Source organism: Podarcis liolepis (genome assembly GCF_965112155.1).
Source record: "Podarcis liolepis genome assembly, chromosome: 8".
Taxonomy (NCBI): Eukaryota; Metazoa; Chordata; class Lepidosauria; order Squamata; family Lacertidae; genus Podarcis; species Podarcis liolepis.
In genome coordinates, this window is record NC_139560.1 from 68,760,757 (window position 1) to 68,777,497 (window position 16,741).

Genomic DNA, 16,741 nt, shown 5'->3' on the forward strand with positions numbered 1-16,741 from the left:
TTCCTGCACTCAATCGGAAGCTGTGGAACACTCACTTCCGGGTTTGCGGCATTCAGGAGCCAAAACGTTTGAATCTCAAGGTTTTTCCAGAACCAAGGTGCAACTGTATAGGATTGTAGCCTTAGTAAGTCAGTTGCCTATTTAGTTCAACACTGAACTGAATAGGCAACTGACGTGTACAAATTCAGACATCAGTCTGTGTTGGCTCCTTGGGGACAGGTTGGGATAAAAGAAAAAGTAATAAAGGGTATGAAGCTATGAATTACATTTGAAGAGGAGGAGGCTGGAATCTTGACCGACTAGAGAGGTAAAAGGAAGAGGGTATGAATAAAGCCACAATGTGATGCTGTTCTTGCTAGATCTATTTCCTGCGCTTCACCAGAAAGTCCCAGGGTGCTTTATAGCAACGTAAAATGCACAATTAAAAAAAAAAACGCAACTGGAATGGGTCCTAAAAATATGTCTCTTGTGCCAAGGGGCCCCTGACCATTAGGTCCAGTCATGACCGACTCTGGGGCTGCAGCGCTCATCTCGCTTTATTGGCCGAGGGAGCCGGCATACAGCTTCAGGGTCATGTGGCCAGCATGACTAAGCCGCTTCTGGTGAACCAGAGCAGCACAAGGAAACGCCGTTTACCTTCCCACCAGAGTGGTCCCAATTTATCTACTTGCACATGACGTGCTTTCGAAGTGCTAGGTTGGCAGGAGCAGGGACCGAGCAACGGGAGCTCACCCAGGATTCGAACCGCCGACCTTCTGATCGGCAAGTCCTAAGCTCTTTGGTTTAACCCACAGCGCCACCCACGTGTGTCTGCAGCATAAGATGAAAATATTACAATGGAGGTACCAAAGGAGGTGGTTTCCAAACACCTGACAGCCATAGGGCTATTAGCCACTTGAGAACTGCAGCGTCAGCATCTTTCCTGTGGCACCAAGCAATTTGCACTGAGCCTGCTGCTGAAACAGAGCTTTCCACCTCCATTTTAGCAGCAGTTTCAATGCAAACCACTTGGGGATATCGGAAGAAGACATGTTCCCCCTGCTCATCAGGTGGGAGCGTGCCTTGCTCTGGCAAAGGAAGATCAGGAGTTCACTTTAAGTTCCCGATTGTTCCTTTGCCGTCATGTTGATACCTGCACCAGACTAGAAGTCTCATAAGACATCAGGTGAGCGGCAGGGGGCAGTGGTTTAGAGAAATTGCCTCATGGGGCAAATGGGGCGGCTGGGCAGGCACATTTGGCCCTCAGGCCTGAGGTTTCCGACCTCTGCTATAGCCCCTCAGCCAGCACAAGTTGAGGACAGGATTGTACCCTTAGGTTGAAGCCTGACATTCCTGGGAATGTGTCTCATTGTACACATGTTAAATGCATACTGTTAATGGTTGTACTGTGGAAAATGGAAAGCATAAATAGCATTTTGAAGCACAATTTGAGGCAAAATAGAATCTGTAATTCTAGATCTCAAGATCAATGGGTGTTGTTTTTTTAAGTGCCTTTCTTACTATGTTGGATTAAAAAGAAAGAAAGAAAGACAATTTATTCCTATAAACCTTTCTGCGCTGGTATTGACAGGGGCAGCATGAAAATTCTGTGAGAACGAAACACATATTTGTCGGATGGCTTAGCGTTGGATTTTCCCAACACTCTTAATCAGATGAATTGACTACATGTGGCTGAATACATTCAATACTGCAAATGCACCTGTGATCCAGAGACTCTTTTTCCATTATGTTGGGAACAAATTATGGTGTGAACTTTCAATCCTGGTTCGTCCGTGGATGTGAAATCATTGAAGTAATGTAAGAAGAGCTTTATATTAAATCAGGCACTGGGGGATATAATAATCTCCCTCCAAAGGCTCAGATCGTTAACAGAGTTAGCAAATAATCTGTACTTCCCTGCGGCTGAGAAATATATCTGTAAGCCAGAGATAAGAAAACAGATGAAGAAAGGAGAGACAGAGAAAACCGCCCCATCAATTGATGGATATCGTTCATAAGCCACCATGAATAACACAGATGCCGGGCACAGTTTATGGCACCCATAAACAAGAAGAGCCCCCAAATCAGTGAACAATTGCCCAAACTTTATTGATTACAGTGCCTCGGGGTCTGGTGTGGCAGAAGGCAAGGAGCTGCCCACCTGTGATGGCCTGGGACTCGGGCTCGGAACCAGAGGAGTCTCAGTCTGCACCGGATCCTTTGCCTCAGGCATCATCTGAACCAAGCCTGGGGCCTGATCCTGAAGAGTCCCAGTCTGCACAGGTGCCTCTGCAACAAACAGCAGCTGGGCCGAGTCAGGGACCTGAGCTTGCCCTGGCTCCAGATGTGGGGATTACCTCGTTGCCTTCAGCAGGGCCATCGTTTACAGCTGCTCCACGACCGGTTGGGTCAGGGGAGGCTGAGGCAGCCTCTGGGTCTAGTAACCCACTGACATCTCCCGAGCTGCAGAGACTGAGGTCTGAGAGGAGAGACCTGAGTACTCACAGGAGGAGTGTTTGCCTTCGGGTAAAACAGGGAAGTGAGTCGCCAGGGGATCAGGACTGAACATTACCCTGACAAAGGTAAAAGGCTGTCGGACCCAGTCCCAGGTTGCGGGAGCAACATTGCTATATGCCAGACCCTGCCTGAGATCCTGTACCTGTCCTTGCCTGGTTTCCTTCCTCGTGTCCTTCCTTAGCCCTGTCGGACTGACTCCTAGTGGAACCTTCAGATTCTGGACTGGACCTGGTCCGCGTTGCTCGGGTTACCCCTGGGCCTAGCACACCACCCTACTACCCTGATGCTCTTCCCAGCCTTCTTCCTGGGTTACTGGTAAGAGTTACTTAGGAGAGAATCCCTGGGGAAAGGGATTGACCATTAAACCACTCTGAGAATTGTAGATCTGGGGGGGGACACACACACTGCTCAGCACCCTTAACAAACTACGCTTCCCAGAATTCTTAGGAGGAAGCCAAGGCTGTTTAAAGTGGCATGATACTGCTTTAAATGTGTGATGCAGATAAGACTTTAGACATAAACTTTGGGGCATCCAAAAAGATCGTGAAGAAGCCAAATACTGATTGCTGAAGAGGTGAAGAGAATGGTGCTGGCTGCCAATAAGGTGGCCAATGGAGATTGTTGCTTTTACGCTAAAAATGTTTGGCATAGAGATGGGGGGGGGATCCCTCTAGATAGTCTGACTTTTCACAGCTGGATAATTGGCAGATGGGGGACCATTCAGATCCATAAATACAATTTTAAATTCATCATATTTTAAGGAGATAATGCGATATACCGGTATTCCATTTCCAATGAAAGCGTCAATGCTAGAAATGCCAAACCTGGGGTGTATAACCCAGTCTGAACTGGACCTACCTGTGTGGCTTGGGGGGATGGGTGGCACTGTGGTCTAAACCACTGAGTCTCGGGTTTGCTGATCAGAAGGTTGGTGGTTTGAATCCCCACAACAGGAAGAGCTCCCATTGCTCTGTCCCAGCTCTTGCCAACCTAGCAGTTTGAAAGCACACCGGTGCAAGTAGATAAATAGGTACCGTTGTGGCAGGAAGGTAAACGGCATTTCCGTGCACCCTGGTTTCCATCACGGTGTCCCGTTGCTCCAGAAGCGGTTTAGTCATGCTGACCACATGAGCTGGAAAGCTGTCTGTGGACAAACACCGGCTCCCTTGGCCTGAAACGAAATGAGCGCTGAAACCCCATAGCCGCCTTTGACTGGACTTAACTGCCCAGGGGTCCTTCACCTTTTTTTACCTTTACCTATGTGGCTAGCAGCGGGCTGTAGACATATCACACAGGAAGGGCATTGAAAATGAATGTGTTTTACTTGCCCTCTAAAGATAGCATTAAGTCTCTCAGGGAAAAGTTGGAGGTCTAAGCAAATTTCTCCCATGTTTCATGGTTATTTTGTTGTTGTTGTTGCCTGACTCTCCTAGAACCTTGGCATGATGGCCGTGCATTCCATGTCATTAACAGCTGTTGCCTAGCAACAGAGCTTGTGACTGTTTGAACTGAGGTTCCTGCATCCTTAGCATCTCAAGGTTGGCTCTAGTGACCTTCGCTCAGTCACTACATTAGAAGATGGTGTCCAAAAGACTCCTGGAGGTAAGTAGGTGTTGCCATGTCCAGTGGACTTAACTCTAGAATGTAGATTAATGGTATCACCAAGTTTGGCAAAGAGCTATCCAAAGTCAAAGAAAGGGCTGAGCTCTTTGGAAGGGGAGAATGAATGCTGTAAAGGAAAATTTAGTGTTCCATACAGCAGTCGATTGAATATTATTTTGAACAGAGCACTTCCTTCTGCTATATGCATATGTGAATCTGGGAGAGGGTTCATTTATATTTCTACATTCTGGATATCATTTTTGTACTATAGTTTGAAAGGGAAAGGGAAAAACAGAAGAAGAAAATAAAGCGTGAGCGGCTGGACCAGTGGAGGGGAAGGAGATGCTGGATGAAGCTGGTCTTTCCGCAGAGCTGATGCAGGGAGCCCTGCTGCCCACCTGTCCACAGAGTCCATCGGAGGCGAGGGCTGCTTTCTGGTGCAGGTGAGGGAGTGAGAGGAGGCCTGGCGGAGGTCTACACCTGGAGGAAGGAGGGACGAGAAACAGCGCCATCAGCTCTGCTTTAGACTGGCCATCTCCTTCAAACCTCCTCTTCCTCAATTGTCATCTGGCAGCAGCCATTTCATTAGGCTGCCTCAGTGGGAGAGTTTTCCTTTCCTCAGCCCTGCTTGCCCTCTTTCCTTGTGTGTTGTATTTCTGTTTGTTAGCTTTTTTTATTACAATATAAGCCTGCGAATAGGGAGTATCTTGCTTTTGATTTCATGAGCTTCATGATTTCTCTGAGCTTACATATCATATCCCAGTGTACACATCAGTATATATAGAAATACATCAGAGAAATCTACTTTCCAAATGTGACATCCCTGCCTGAGGGCCTGATCCATTCCCTAGTCTCTGAACTTCCTGTTCCTTTGCTCTGTTTTCTCATGAACAGGGTATTGACTTTGATGAAGACAAAATCTCTGAAATCTTCCTTTTGCTTTCAAAAACCCGCTTATGGTGGTGGAGCTTGGAGTCTCTGAAGGAAGGGAGGGAAGAGAAGCTGCTGAGGACTTCCAGAGAATTGAGGGATCACAATTGTGGGTGTGAGAAGGCAGCCATTTCCCTTCTGACACAAGCAGCCCTGTTTCAGTTCTACTATTCAATGAGAAGTGGGCAATGAATACTGTAAACAAACAGAATGGTATAAAATCCTTAAAATAATCAAAACAAATAGGCCACGTAACACGTCAAACTTTTCTTACAGAGAAGCTGTTGCTTATAACAAAACCTTTTTTTACACAAAAGTGCCATTCCTCTCTCCCCTCAGCATCCCAACCACACACTCTACCATGTTGGATGCAGCTGATGTTGCTCCTGAAGGCTTCAGCGAGGAGCAGCTGAATGCTGAACTGACGGCCGTCATTGTGACAATGATGAGTCAGAAGAAGCTGGTCCGAAGGAAAGCTCTGCAAGATCTTTCTGACCTCCTGCAGAAGATGCAGGAATGTGTGAGTTCTTGAAGGGAATCATTGCAACCATGCAGGGATGTCAAAGCCTTCAGGCTGCCCCTTCCAGGCCCACCCTGCAAGGTGCCCAAGGGACAATCAGGTTTCAAAGCACGTAAGTGATCTAGAGAACAGCGTTGGGTATAGTACAGTGTTTCCTTGCAGTTGGCTGGATCAGCTGAGAGGTGCCAATGGCAGGCCTTGTTTTTGGTTGCACTCAAGAGTTCACAGCTGGGAAGCTTGTTGTACCCAGGCCCTGCTTGCACGCTACTCCTAGGCATCTAGTCAGATCACGGTAAGAACAGAAGGGAGGACCAGCCTCTTGACTGAACCAACAGGGTGCTGTCTACACAGCTCAGGTGCAAGCTATCTGAAAGATTGTATTTCCCCCCCCCCCCAAAAAAAAAGCCAATGCAATTCTGGGCTGCATCAATAGGAGTATAGTATCTAGATCAAGGGAAGTAATAGTGCCACTGTATTCTGCTCTGGTCAGACCTCACCTGGAGTACTGTGTCCAGTTCTGGGCACCACTATTCAAGAAGGACACTGACAAACTGGAACGTGTCCAGAGGAGGGCAACCAAAATGGTCAAAGGCCTGGAAACGATGCCTTATGAGGAATGGCTAAGGGAGCTGGGCATGTTTAGCCTGGAGAAGAGGAGGTTAAGGGGTGATATGATAGCCATGTTCAAATATATAAAAGGATGTCACATAGAGGAGGGAGAAAGGTTGTTTTCTGCTGCTCCAGAGAAGCGGACACGGAGCAATGGATCCAAACTACAAGAAAGAAGATTCTACCTAAACATTAGGAAGAACTTCCTGACAGTAAGAGCTGTTCGACAGCGGAATTTGCTGCCAAGGAGTGTGGTGGAGTCTCCTTCTTTGGAGGTCTTTAAGCAGAGACTTGACAATCATATGTCAGGAGTGCTCTGATGGTGTTTCCTGCTTGGCAGGGGGTTGGACTCGATGGCCCTTGTGGTCTCTTCCAACTCTATGATTCTATGATTCTATGATCTGCTCCAGAGGCATCAATGAAGCCTTGAAGCCGAATCGCTGCCTTGGGTGTTGCTGGAACCCACCTTTCTTCCCTCAGGGCTCAGGAGGGGAGCCCCTTTGTGAGGGCAATGGGCCCATTGAGGCAGGCTCAACAAACTCAATCCTGAAACCTATAATATAACGTGGTTGCAATTGAGCCCCTCAGGTGAGCCTGTGCATTTGTCTGGCACTGCCTGCCCAGGGGGATCTGAGAGGGGCTTGAGCCCCACAGCCCCCCCCCCCCGAAGTTGGGCACAAAGGGCTACAGGGTCAGTTGCTGCATCTCTGTCCAAGTACAGCTGTGGGTGGGGAAGGGCTGCTTGGCCCCAGAAGGACAGGACTTGCCTGTGGACATATCTCAGGCCTTTCCTTGGGCCTTGAGAAATGTGCCTTGTTCCTCCACATCCCTTGCATTGGGTGTCTTGCCTTTTTGAGTTTCCATACCTGAGGACAGGACTTGTCTCACCTTTAAAAATAATAATCAGTCAGGTGTTTTAGGAGACAACATCTGTCTGGAAAGCAGAATAATAATAATAATAATAATAATAATAATAATAATAATAATAATAATAATAATGGTACATTTAAAAGACTATATATGCCACCACCCTTGAATTGCATGGAATTAACATTGTTCTAACTACTAGGCCACACTGACTCTCCTAGAACCTTGGCATGATGGCCGTGTATTCCATGTTATTAACGGCTGTTGCCTAGCAACGGAGCTTGTGACCGTTTGAACTGAGGTTCCTGCATCCTCAGCATCTTGAGGTTGGCTCTAGTGACCTTCACTTGGCTCAGATGGTAACTTTACGGGAAATCTTCTGACAATACTCATTGCCCTAGGTTTGGTAGCTGTTGGACGGGGTGTTCCATTGTTTAGGATCCTAATTGAATTAAAAAGAAATAGCAGCAAAACAGTGTACTTCTGTAGTTAGATAAATTAATCACACCAATGCTCTTTGGAGATTAAAGATTGAGGAATTGATTTACCTGCAGAAAACGGTCCGATTCCAGTCTGTCCTTGGAATTTTCCATGCAGGGTTGTTCATTAAATCACATCTGAATATTTGCAACCTGCTGTATCTCTAAGGGAATAGTTTTTAATTCAATATTTGCTTTCCTGCAGAAACAGGGCACCAAGCTCCAACAGAAAGGTACATTGTACAGGCAGTTTCCATGTAGAATTGTCAATGGAATCTATCATATTTTTGAATCTGTTATAAATGTTAAATGAAATTATACTGGTAGCCAGAAAGATCCATGGTTTTGTCAAAAAGAAATGTTGATAATATTAATCCTAATTTTAAATATATTATTGGATCCATGAGGCAGAGCTCGGGCAAAAAAGGGAAGGCTTAACTTTGAAACCTATAGAACAATTAATCCAATTTGTTTGTTTGCAAAAATGTCTAGATATCACCATGTCATGGTGGTGAACTGCATAGAATCAACAGCAAAATTACTTGCATAAATAGAGGACAGAATGTAAAGCAATGGATCAGGTTAACTTAGCTGAATCTGGAACTCTTCAAAACAAAGAGGGAAAGAGATATTTCATCCAGAAGGGTGTTAATTTAATTACAGTGGATTCTTTCCACATTCAGTTTATGCAAGCCCTTAGACTAGGGAGAGTGAGAAAAACTGCAGGGAGAAAATACAGGGAGAAAATACAAATAACCAGACTATGGAATTTTCCCAACTTTATCTCAGAGGACTCTGGCAACTAAACTGGAAGCCAGATAAGATGAACCACAAAAGCCATTATATTAACAAAGCTGGAGATTAAAATTGACATAAACAATCAGAATCGTTTTCAGAAAATAATATATTGTTTACATTTTCTCTTTCCCCCTCCCCTTCTTGGGGGCAAATGGAGTCATCCCATTAAGTATTTGACACTCTGCAGTGTTTGTTATGCCACTCCTTTCATGGTTTTTTTATCTAGGAGGAGATGAGGAAACAATCCCTGTGGATGCGGAATAACCTTGTGTAATGTGACAATTGTTTCTTCCAAGCATATTTTAATTAGAAATATAATCCAGACTAAACACAGATTAAAAACCATGCTCCACAACTATCAGGATTCATATACTCCCATTTTACCCTATCCTTGATAATATGTTTTCTGTACATCATGGGGGTAGGGGGGACATTTTAAAAGGCTCTAATCTGTATGGAAGGACAATTCATTCTTAGCTGATTTATGCAACTGTAACTGGTCTGCTGCCCCTGTCCAAGGTGCTGATCCTGTGATTGGCTTGTTCAATAATGTAATTAAAATGGTTTCTGCTCTACTACCTTCCAGAAGAGGTGCTGGGGCACACCATAGCCATCAAAGACAAACATTTAAAGCCTGTAGTCAACTTTATGTTTGCCCAAGGCATTGTGTGCATGCTGTAAGTGTCTTATTTTTTTCCCCCGAGCAAGAGATCTCCAGGACTGTTCAGTTTCTAAGGGCAGAGCAAGATGGGATGTGGATAACAAGTCAACACTGAAAATAGCAAACCCACGTCCAGTTCCACTTTCTCTCCCTCTAATGTTTAGTAAGAGTAATGAGTGCCATGTAGCAGTGGAGGAGACAATCAGTTCAGTACACAGTAAAAGCTAAATCGATCAAATTTGCTCTATCCAAAATGATACGTGAACAGGAACAAAGCTATCCTTTGACGCTTGCATTTATTCTACTTTTGAAAATTGTGCATAAAAATGAAGCTATTAGTGAATATAACATTTTAAAAGACACTGCCTTTCAAATGAAAAATGTGCATTAGTCACAACTGCATATAAAAATGTGTTCATCAGGAGAAATTCACACTGAAATTACAATTAGCATACGAGGATTTTTTTAAAAATGCAAATGGCTGCAAAATGTGGAGAACTGAATGGATGATTGGAAAAATGAGAAACGGAGAGGACCAGAATGGACAGATCCAGATCTAGCGCCATGATATTGCAGCTTTTGGGAGTTTGTGACCAAGAGCCCGCGAGCAGGCCTCACAAACAGGGGCATTTGCAAGGATTGCTGGATGGGGCTTGTCTTGCTATGCTGCCTAGTAGTTAGAGCAAGCAAGGAGTTCTTTCGGATCTCAGCAGATGGAGGATTAGCAGACGATTAGATGAAGAAGAAAATGGTTTATTGACTGACAACAACAACAACAACAATAATAATCTATTATTTATACCCTGCCCATCTGGCTGGATTTCCACAGCCACTCTGGGTGGCTCCCAACAGATTAAAATCAGAATCAAACAATAAAAACTTCCCTAAACAGGGCTGCCTTCAGATATCTTCTAAAAGTCAGATAGTTGTTTATTTCCTTGACATCTGGTGGGAGGGCGTTCCACAGGGTGGGCATCACTACCGAGAAAACCCTCTGCCTGGTTCCCTGCAACCTCACTTCTCGTGGTGAGGGAACCGCCAGAAGGCCCTCGGAGCTGGACCTCAGTGTCCGGGCTGAACGATGGGGGTGGAGACGCTCCTTCAGGTATACTTAGACAATAAGACAGAAGAATCAGTCTAGCAGTTATATCTCATGCTAACAAGTGGCGCTTACGATACAAGATCAAAAGGGTATTAGGGAGATAATTGCAAAGGCCAAGTTCATGGATTCCACTGCTGCGGAGTCCCCAGGAGCAGCAGAGCCTTCGCTCAGTTGATGGGACCAACGTCCAATGTTTATTGGTAGAACTTGAACATGAAGACCAACTCAGCTTCTGAAGTTAGGAATTTATATAGCCCTCGCAAGGGCATGATGCCAGGCTATGCAGGCATTCTACATTATGTGAACCTTCCTCCCAACTTGGGAGTGAACGCATGTGCTGGCCTTATCTCTGACCAATTAGGGTTCATGACATCAGCTGTCCCTTGGGTTGAGCCAAATACAGTTCATGCAGGGCTGGATTTAGGTTTGATGAGGTCCTAAGCTACTGAAGGTAATGGGGCCCTTTATATAGCAGGCGGGGCCCATTACTTACATCATAGGAGCCTACACATCACAAAACACTGTTGCTGTATGTAGGTTTTATTTTATTTGTTTTTTATCTTATATTTTGGAAATGTACATCTGTTGTATTTTTTCCTTTGAATTTTTTTTGGCACTGAGTTCACATCTCGGGCATGTTAACTTGTCAAACTAGACAGGCCAAATTCTCATTAAGTAACAAAGTGATCGCCAAGCCCTTATCATATATAGTTCTAATTATATTGACAAATATATAGCGGCATCTAGCACCAGTTCCTCATTGTAAGTTGGCTATATGGCAAGGCCCTCATTATTAGGATAAATATATAAAGATTTAAAGCTATATTAAACGTTGAAACCAGGAAGCATCCCCTACTGCCCATATCTGGTCTGGCAATACAAGGGTGTCTGTTGGCTCCTAACCTGCTCCAACAGCCCAGATCTGGGGTTAGGATTGCAGCCTTGATTTCTCCCTCTCCTTTCCTGAAACCTCCAGATGAGATAATGCTCAAACATACTTTCTGAGCAGCAGTTGCACTTGCTTCAAAATAAGGCTCTTTTGTATCAATGTCTGTGCCACGTCACAGAGAGCACTTGGTTGCTGAGTGAATTGTCATATTTGAACAAAGCATAAATCAAAGGAGGGGAGGGAATGACGAAAACCTCAAATCTTGCTTTTCATTCTTTGTGTGAGTTCAGAAAATATGTGTCTGTCACATTGTCGCAGCTGAAACTATCTCAGATATCCTGTAATTAAAGGCATCGTATCATGGTGACCCAGCTTAGCTGAGTCATAGTTTGGGGGATCCAAAATGTTCTTTTATAGATTTAATAGGAACACTCCTTGTACTTTTCCAGGGCTAGACGCTTGCTTTGAAAATAATTGTGGTGCTCATTAAAGTGCATGTTCCTTCAACCACTTACAGGCCTGTTAATTCCAGCTTTAATTGGTCATAAAGCATTTTATTTTATAGGCGTCGAAATTTGTGAGAGGCAGGAAAAGAACACCGTTGCAGAAATTATTGCGATGGGGGAATAAAGGGCTCAGGATTAGTGACGTAGAAAAGCTGAAAAATAGCCAATATATTTCACATCTGGCAACACATGCACCCCTTTGGTTTCAGACAGTACATGGGTAGACGATTCTAAAAAGCCTGGGACACAAGTTTTCATGGCCCTCTTGTGGCTATGGTGGCTCATTTACTAGAAGTAATGTATTTAGCATTAGCTCTACAAGTGTAGACAGTAGTACCTCGGGTTAAGAACTTAATTCGTTCTGGAGGTCCGTTCTTAACCTGAAACTGTTCTTAACCTGAGTTACCACTTTAGCTAATGGGGCCTCCTGCTGCCGCCGTGCGATTTCTGTTCTCATCCTGAAGCAAACTTCTTAACCCGAGGTACTATTTCTGGGTTAGCGGAGTCTGTAACCTGAAGCGTCTGTAACCCGAAGTGTCTGTAATCCGAGGTACTACTGTACTCGATTTTGGCTAAACCAAGTCTCGTAGAGCAAAATGTACCTCAGGAGGCTTAGTTTGGTCAGAATCGAGTACAGTGGTACCTTGGAAGTCGAACGGAATCCGTTCCGGTTGTCCGTTTGACTTCTTAAACGTTCGGAAACCAAGCCATGAAAGTCCCGTCGGACGTTCAGGTTCCAAAAAAACGTTCACATACCAGAACACTCACTTCCGGGTTTGTGGCGTTCGGGGGCCAGAACGTTCGACTCGCAAGGCATCTGGGATCCAAGGTACGACTGTATACACTTTCAGAGTTGTTTTTACATTGGATTTGTCCAGTTTTGTAGATGCTACATTTCCCTTACTCCCCTTGGCAGCATAGTGACAAGGAAGGGGCACTAAGCCCTCAGGCCTCTTAGAGTATTAAAAAGGACCTAGGACTTTTAAGCCTTGACCAGGAATGCTACAAGCCCCCCCCCCCATTTATGTCCTTTGCAGGGCCACCTCGGGAGGTTTTGGCACCTGACACGTAGAGTAACATGACATCTCTCAGGACTGTGTGTCTGCCTGTCCCCTTCAGTCATCACATTCAGGTGCACCAGCACCACAGGGGCTAGCCTGGAGCATCACCAGTGTCAGGATGTTTGTGCCGTGGCAAAGTGGGTTCTGGGGAGAGGGTACAGGGCGGGTGCTATCCACAATGTCTCTAGGCTGCTGCACAGTTGCAAAGGGCAAAGTCCCTTCCTTCCTCTTGGTCTTTTCACTCAAAGTCTTTGCTCGCTTTTCCTTCAGCACCCTTCCGACAATGTGGCAGCTGCAGTGAGCAATGTTTTCCTTGGAGGCCAGATCTGACCCCTTAAGGACTGCTGCTAAACATCTAGCTTGGAGCTAACCTGATCCAACATTTAATGCAGAGTGCTTTTATCCCTTCCTTTATTTATGTAATTTTAAACATGCTTTTAAATTGTTTGTTTGTTTGTTTGTTTGTTTGTTTGTTTAATTTATATATCACCCTTCATTCCACAATCACAGGGCATCTGACAACATATATTTTAAGCTGTGTGACTTTAATTGCTCAATTCTGTGTTTAAGGTGTGCTTTAATTCTGTATTTCACCTTGAGCATCTTATGGAAACATGTTTAAGTAAATCAAGCAAGTAAATAAATAAATACAAACGACATTTCTTATTGTCACAATCCAATATGAACACTTTCAGGGAAACAAAACATTGTTCATAACACCATATACAGCATAATTTACAGTCCCCTCCAAAAAATCCAATTTCAGTGAACCCAATGGTTGCTAGTTCTATCTAACTTTAGCTAGATTGATGCCATTAAATGATGCCTCTTTAATATACATTTGAGCTCAGTGTGGAATAAAAACAGAGCCCTGTAATAACGCCCACTAGTATTTAATTAAAATTAGCAACATGGGTGTGAGGCATAAACCGGCTCCAGCTCTTGAACAAATGCAGTGTAATGGAGCAAGTCTAAGAACACGACTGTGTGCATTTTATATCTGCACAGTTACGTGCATTTATAAGGCAACTGTTTCTTTGCAATCCTCAGCATCCATTTATTGGTGTCTGGCAGTTTCAAAAATAAGTTGACATTGTTCCTTTAATTGCAGTCTGTCGGAACATTTCCAATCACCACCACTGCTTTGACATTGAAATAATTGCACTTGAAACATGACAAGCGAGAAGGAAGAAAGATGCAACTAATAACTACAGTCGGAAGAGGTTCGTTGTTATGGATGTAGCCAAGACAGCCTTAAAAGTGGCAAGTGTGTGTCTGTGTGGTAGCTGAGCCACATCCACTCAGTATTTGCCAGAGAAATCGCAGAGCTCTCGCAAGCTGCAGCAGCACATGATCTCCTTGAAGGTTTTCCTCAGCTCTTGACTCCGGAATGCGTAGATAAGAGGGTCGATAATGGAGTTGCACATGATAAGGATGAGGTACAGGTTAAAGTGGGACATGAAACAGATGCAGTAAGGGTTGTGAGGGCAGGAGATGTAGAAGAGCAAGTGAAGGAAGAGCGGAGCCCAGCACACAACAAACACGCCAATCAAGATGGTCAGGGTGATGGCCCCCTTCATATTGGCGCCCTGGCGTATCGGGCCGCCGCCGGGGAGAATGGCAATCTTCTTAATGTGCAGCCGGGCCAGCAGGAACATGTGGACGTAGAGAGAAGCCATGAGGACCAGCATGGTGAAGAACATGGTGATGAGGCAAATGATGACGGCGCTGCTGTCGGAGTAAATGATGAACAGAATGCCCGAGATGGTGCAAGCAGCCCAGATGCAGGTGATGATGATGAACACACGCTTCACAGTCATGATGTTGTGATACTGGAGAGCATAGAAGATGGTGAAATACCTGTCCACAGCAATGGAGAGCAGGCTGCAGATGGAGGCCAGCAAAGAGCTGCAGATGACAGAGTCAATGATGTTGTCGATGCTGACGGTGAAGCCTTGTGCATCCGCGTCGGTGTTGTTCAGCAGGGTGATGACGATGGTCTCCGACCCGTTGGAGACGCTCACCAGCATGTCGGCCACCGCCAAGCTGCAGATGAAGAAATACATTGGCGAATGCAAGTTCTTGTTCTTGGCGATGGCCACAATCACCAGCACGTTCTCCAGCAAGCTGACAAAGCCAAGCATGACGAACACTTCAGGCGAGACGAAAAGTTGCTCGTAGCAGCCTTCCGAAGAGTAAGCCTTCCCCAGGGATCGATTCGTGCCTCCTCCGCCACGTAGTCCGTAACTGCGATTCCACAAGCCGAGAGGTTCGTGAACTCCATAGTGCTGTGTAAAATTCATCTCACAAAGCGCCGGTCCCAAATCAGGTGGTGGCTTGCCAGTTTGCTGCTTGAAAATGAAATTCACTTGTCAGTGGTTTCTCCTCTTTGAATAGTTCTTTGGGGTTTTTCACTGGCAGAACTGGTCGAATGCCGTTTCCAAAGAGTGGGATGGTGTACAGCAGCAGGAAACCAGACTCTGATAGACAAGGTAAAGCTGCAGTGTTTTGCAATTATTGCTGGCTTATCCAACTCTGCAATCGCCTGTTGTACCCGCTGGGAACGATGTAGCTGAATGCTGCCTCCCTCTCAAGGAAGCCGGGAGCGTCAAGAATTACTTTTCTGTTGTTCTCTATAAAAGCACAAGGCTAGAGTGCGCTAGTCCCTGCTACTGAGAGAGATACATCATTGAAAGCCATAACTACTACTCAGCCTTCTGTGCAATGCCTGCCTGCCTGCTGCTACTGCTTCTTATACTGTATTGGGGGGGAAAGGTAGTAAGAGACATACCCCTCCTCTGATTTACTGATCAGCCAATAGAGAGAAAGGGATGTGTGCAGGCTGGACATGCTGAATACATTTCAGGATTTTACACAGCTCGGCAAAACAGCTTCTGATGTTGCGCTGCTCCCCAAAGCTACGGGAGACGCCAGAAGAGCACAGCAAATTTCATTTGCTGCAATAGATTTTTGTTGAGATTTTATAACAGTATCAGCATCATTCTCCATGGGATGTGGAAATTAAATTCTAAGAATATACATGATGTTACAAGTTAGGGCTTTGTATTATGATTATTCAATGATGCTGCTGTTCTGTTTGAATTTACTTTGTTTTGATTGGGAATGCCAGGATCAGACAAAGCTTTTAGTGCAAGAAGTAATGACTCCGGAATACATCAGCCTTTGATTCCCCCCCCCCAATGTTCCCAGGGTTAGTTCAATTGTGCTGCGTTCAAGTACCTGTATTCAGAATTCTCTTTTCAAATATGCTATATAGCTCTGTTCACTCGCTGACAGTCCGCCATGGTTCTCTGAAGGGTGGGAATGACAAACCGTTTAAGTAGGAGCTGTAGAGATGCCCTTAATGCTTTTCTTCTTCTTCTTCTTCTTCTTCTTCTTTTGCCTTGAGACATAATACCATATCGGTGGGGTGGGGGGGGGAAGGAACTGGAATCATGATGTTTGAAATAAGTGATCTGCATTATGGTCAAGTGAAATGTAGAACATAGTTGTATTCTGTATCGCAGAGGTTGGGAAGCTTTGTGGTTCTCCCAGTTGTTATGGAACTCCCATCAGCCCGAGCCAGCATGGACAATGGTTAAGGATGATGGGAAATGTTTCAACAGGAAGTGATCTGACCACGACAAGGGCCTGATGTCAGTATCCCCCACGTTGAAATCACCTTCTTCCTGCCCAGTTGAGAAAACAAGGTCCAGAGTGTGGCCTGCCACATGCGTTAGGCCAATGACATATTGGGACAGCCCCATGGTTGGCATGGCAGCCCTAAAGTCCTGAGCCACCCCAGAGCCAGTCGCCTTGGCATGGATGTTGAAGTCACCCACAACCAGCAGTCTGGGAGTCCTCAAAACCGCCGCTGAGACCAGCTCTGTCAGCTCAGGCAGGGAGACCGCCGGGCAGCGAGGCAGGACGTAAACCAGCAGAATCTCCCATTTGTCCAGTGCTAGGAACAGACGCTGTGGATTCCTGTCGCACACACCTGGACAGAGAGCCTGAGGAGAAAAGAGAGGGGAATCTCTTTAGACAACAGCAACACCCCCTCCCTGACCTCCAAGTCTGGCCTGATGCTGCACCGAGTACCCAAGTGGGCACAACTGGGTCAGACCAACTCCACCCTGCTCACCCACTCAGTGATACAGACCAGATTGGCCTCCTCATCCACAGTCAGATCATGGATGATGGAGGTCTTACTCAGTTGACCTA

General features: G+C 45.4%; 1 protein-coding gene and 1 long non-coding RNA gene across 2 annotated transcripts; one reads left to right on the forward strand and one right to left on the reverse strand.

Moving 5' to 3' along the window:
* Positions 1 to 4,079: 4,079 nt before the first annotated feature.
* On the forward strand, positions 4,080 to 15,576 carry LOC310714462. Its single transcript, XR_014529800.1, has 3 exons — positions 4,080 to 4,098; positions 7,227 to 7,383; positions 13,632 to 15,576. It is a non-coding gene; the product is annotated as an uncharacterized lncRNA (long non-coding RNA).
* Positions 13,078 to 15,901, reverse strand: MC4R (melanocortin 4 receptor). The gene is made up of 2 exons (XM_083519632.1): positions 15,761 to 15,901; positions 13,078 to 15,192 (listed from the first exon to the last, which is right to left on the reverse strand). The coding sequence occupies exon 2, from the start codon at positions 14,821 to 14,823 to the stop codon at positions 13,822 to 13,824; it is 1,002 nt and encodes a 333-aa protein (XP_083375758.1). The 5' UTR covers positions 14,824 to 15,192; positions 15,761 to 15,901; the 3' UTR covers positions 13,078 to 13,821.
* Between the last annotated feature and the right edge of the window lie 840 nt (positions 15,902 to 16,741).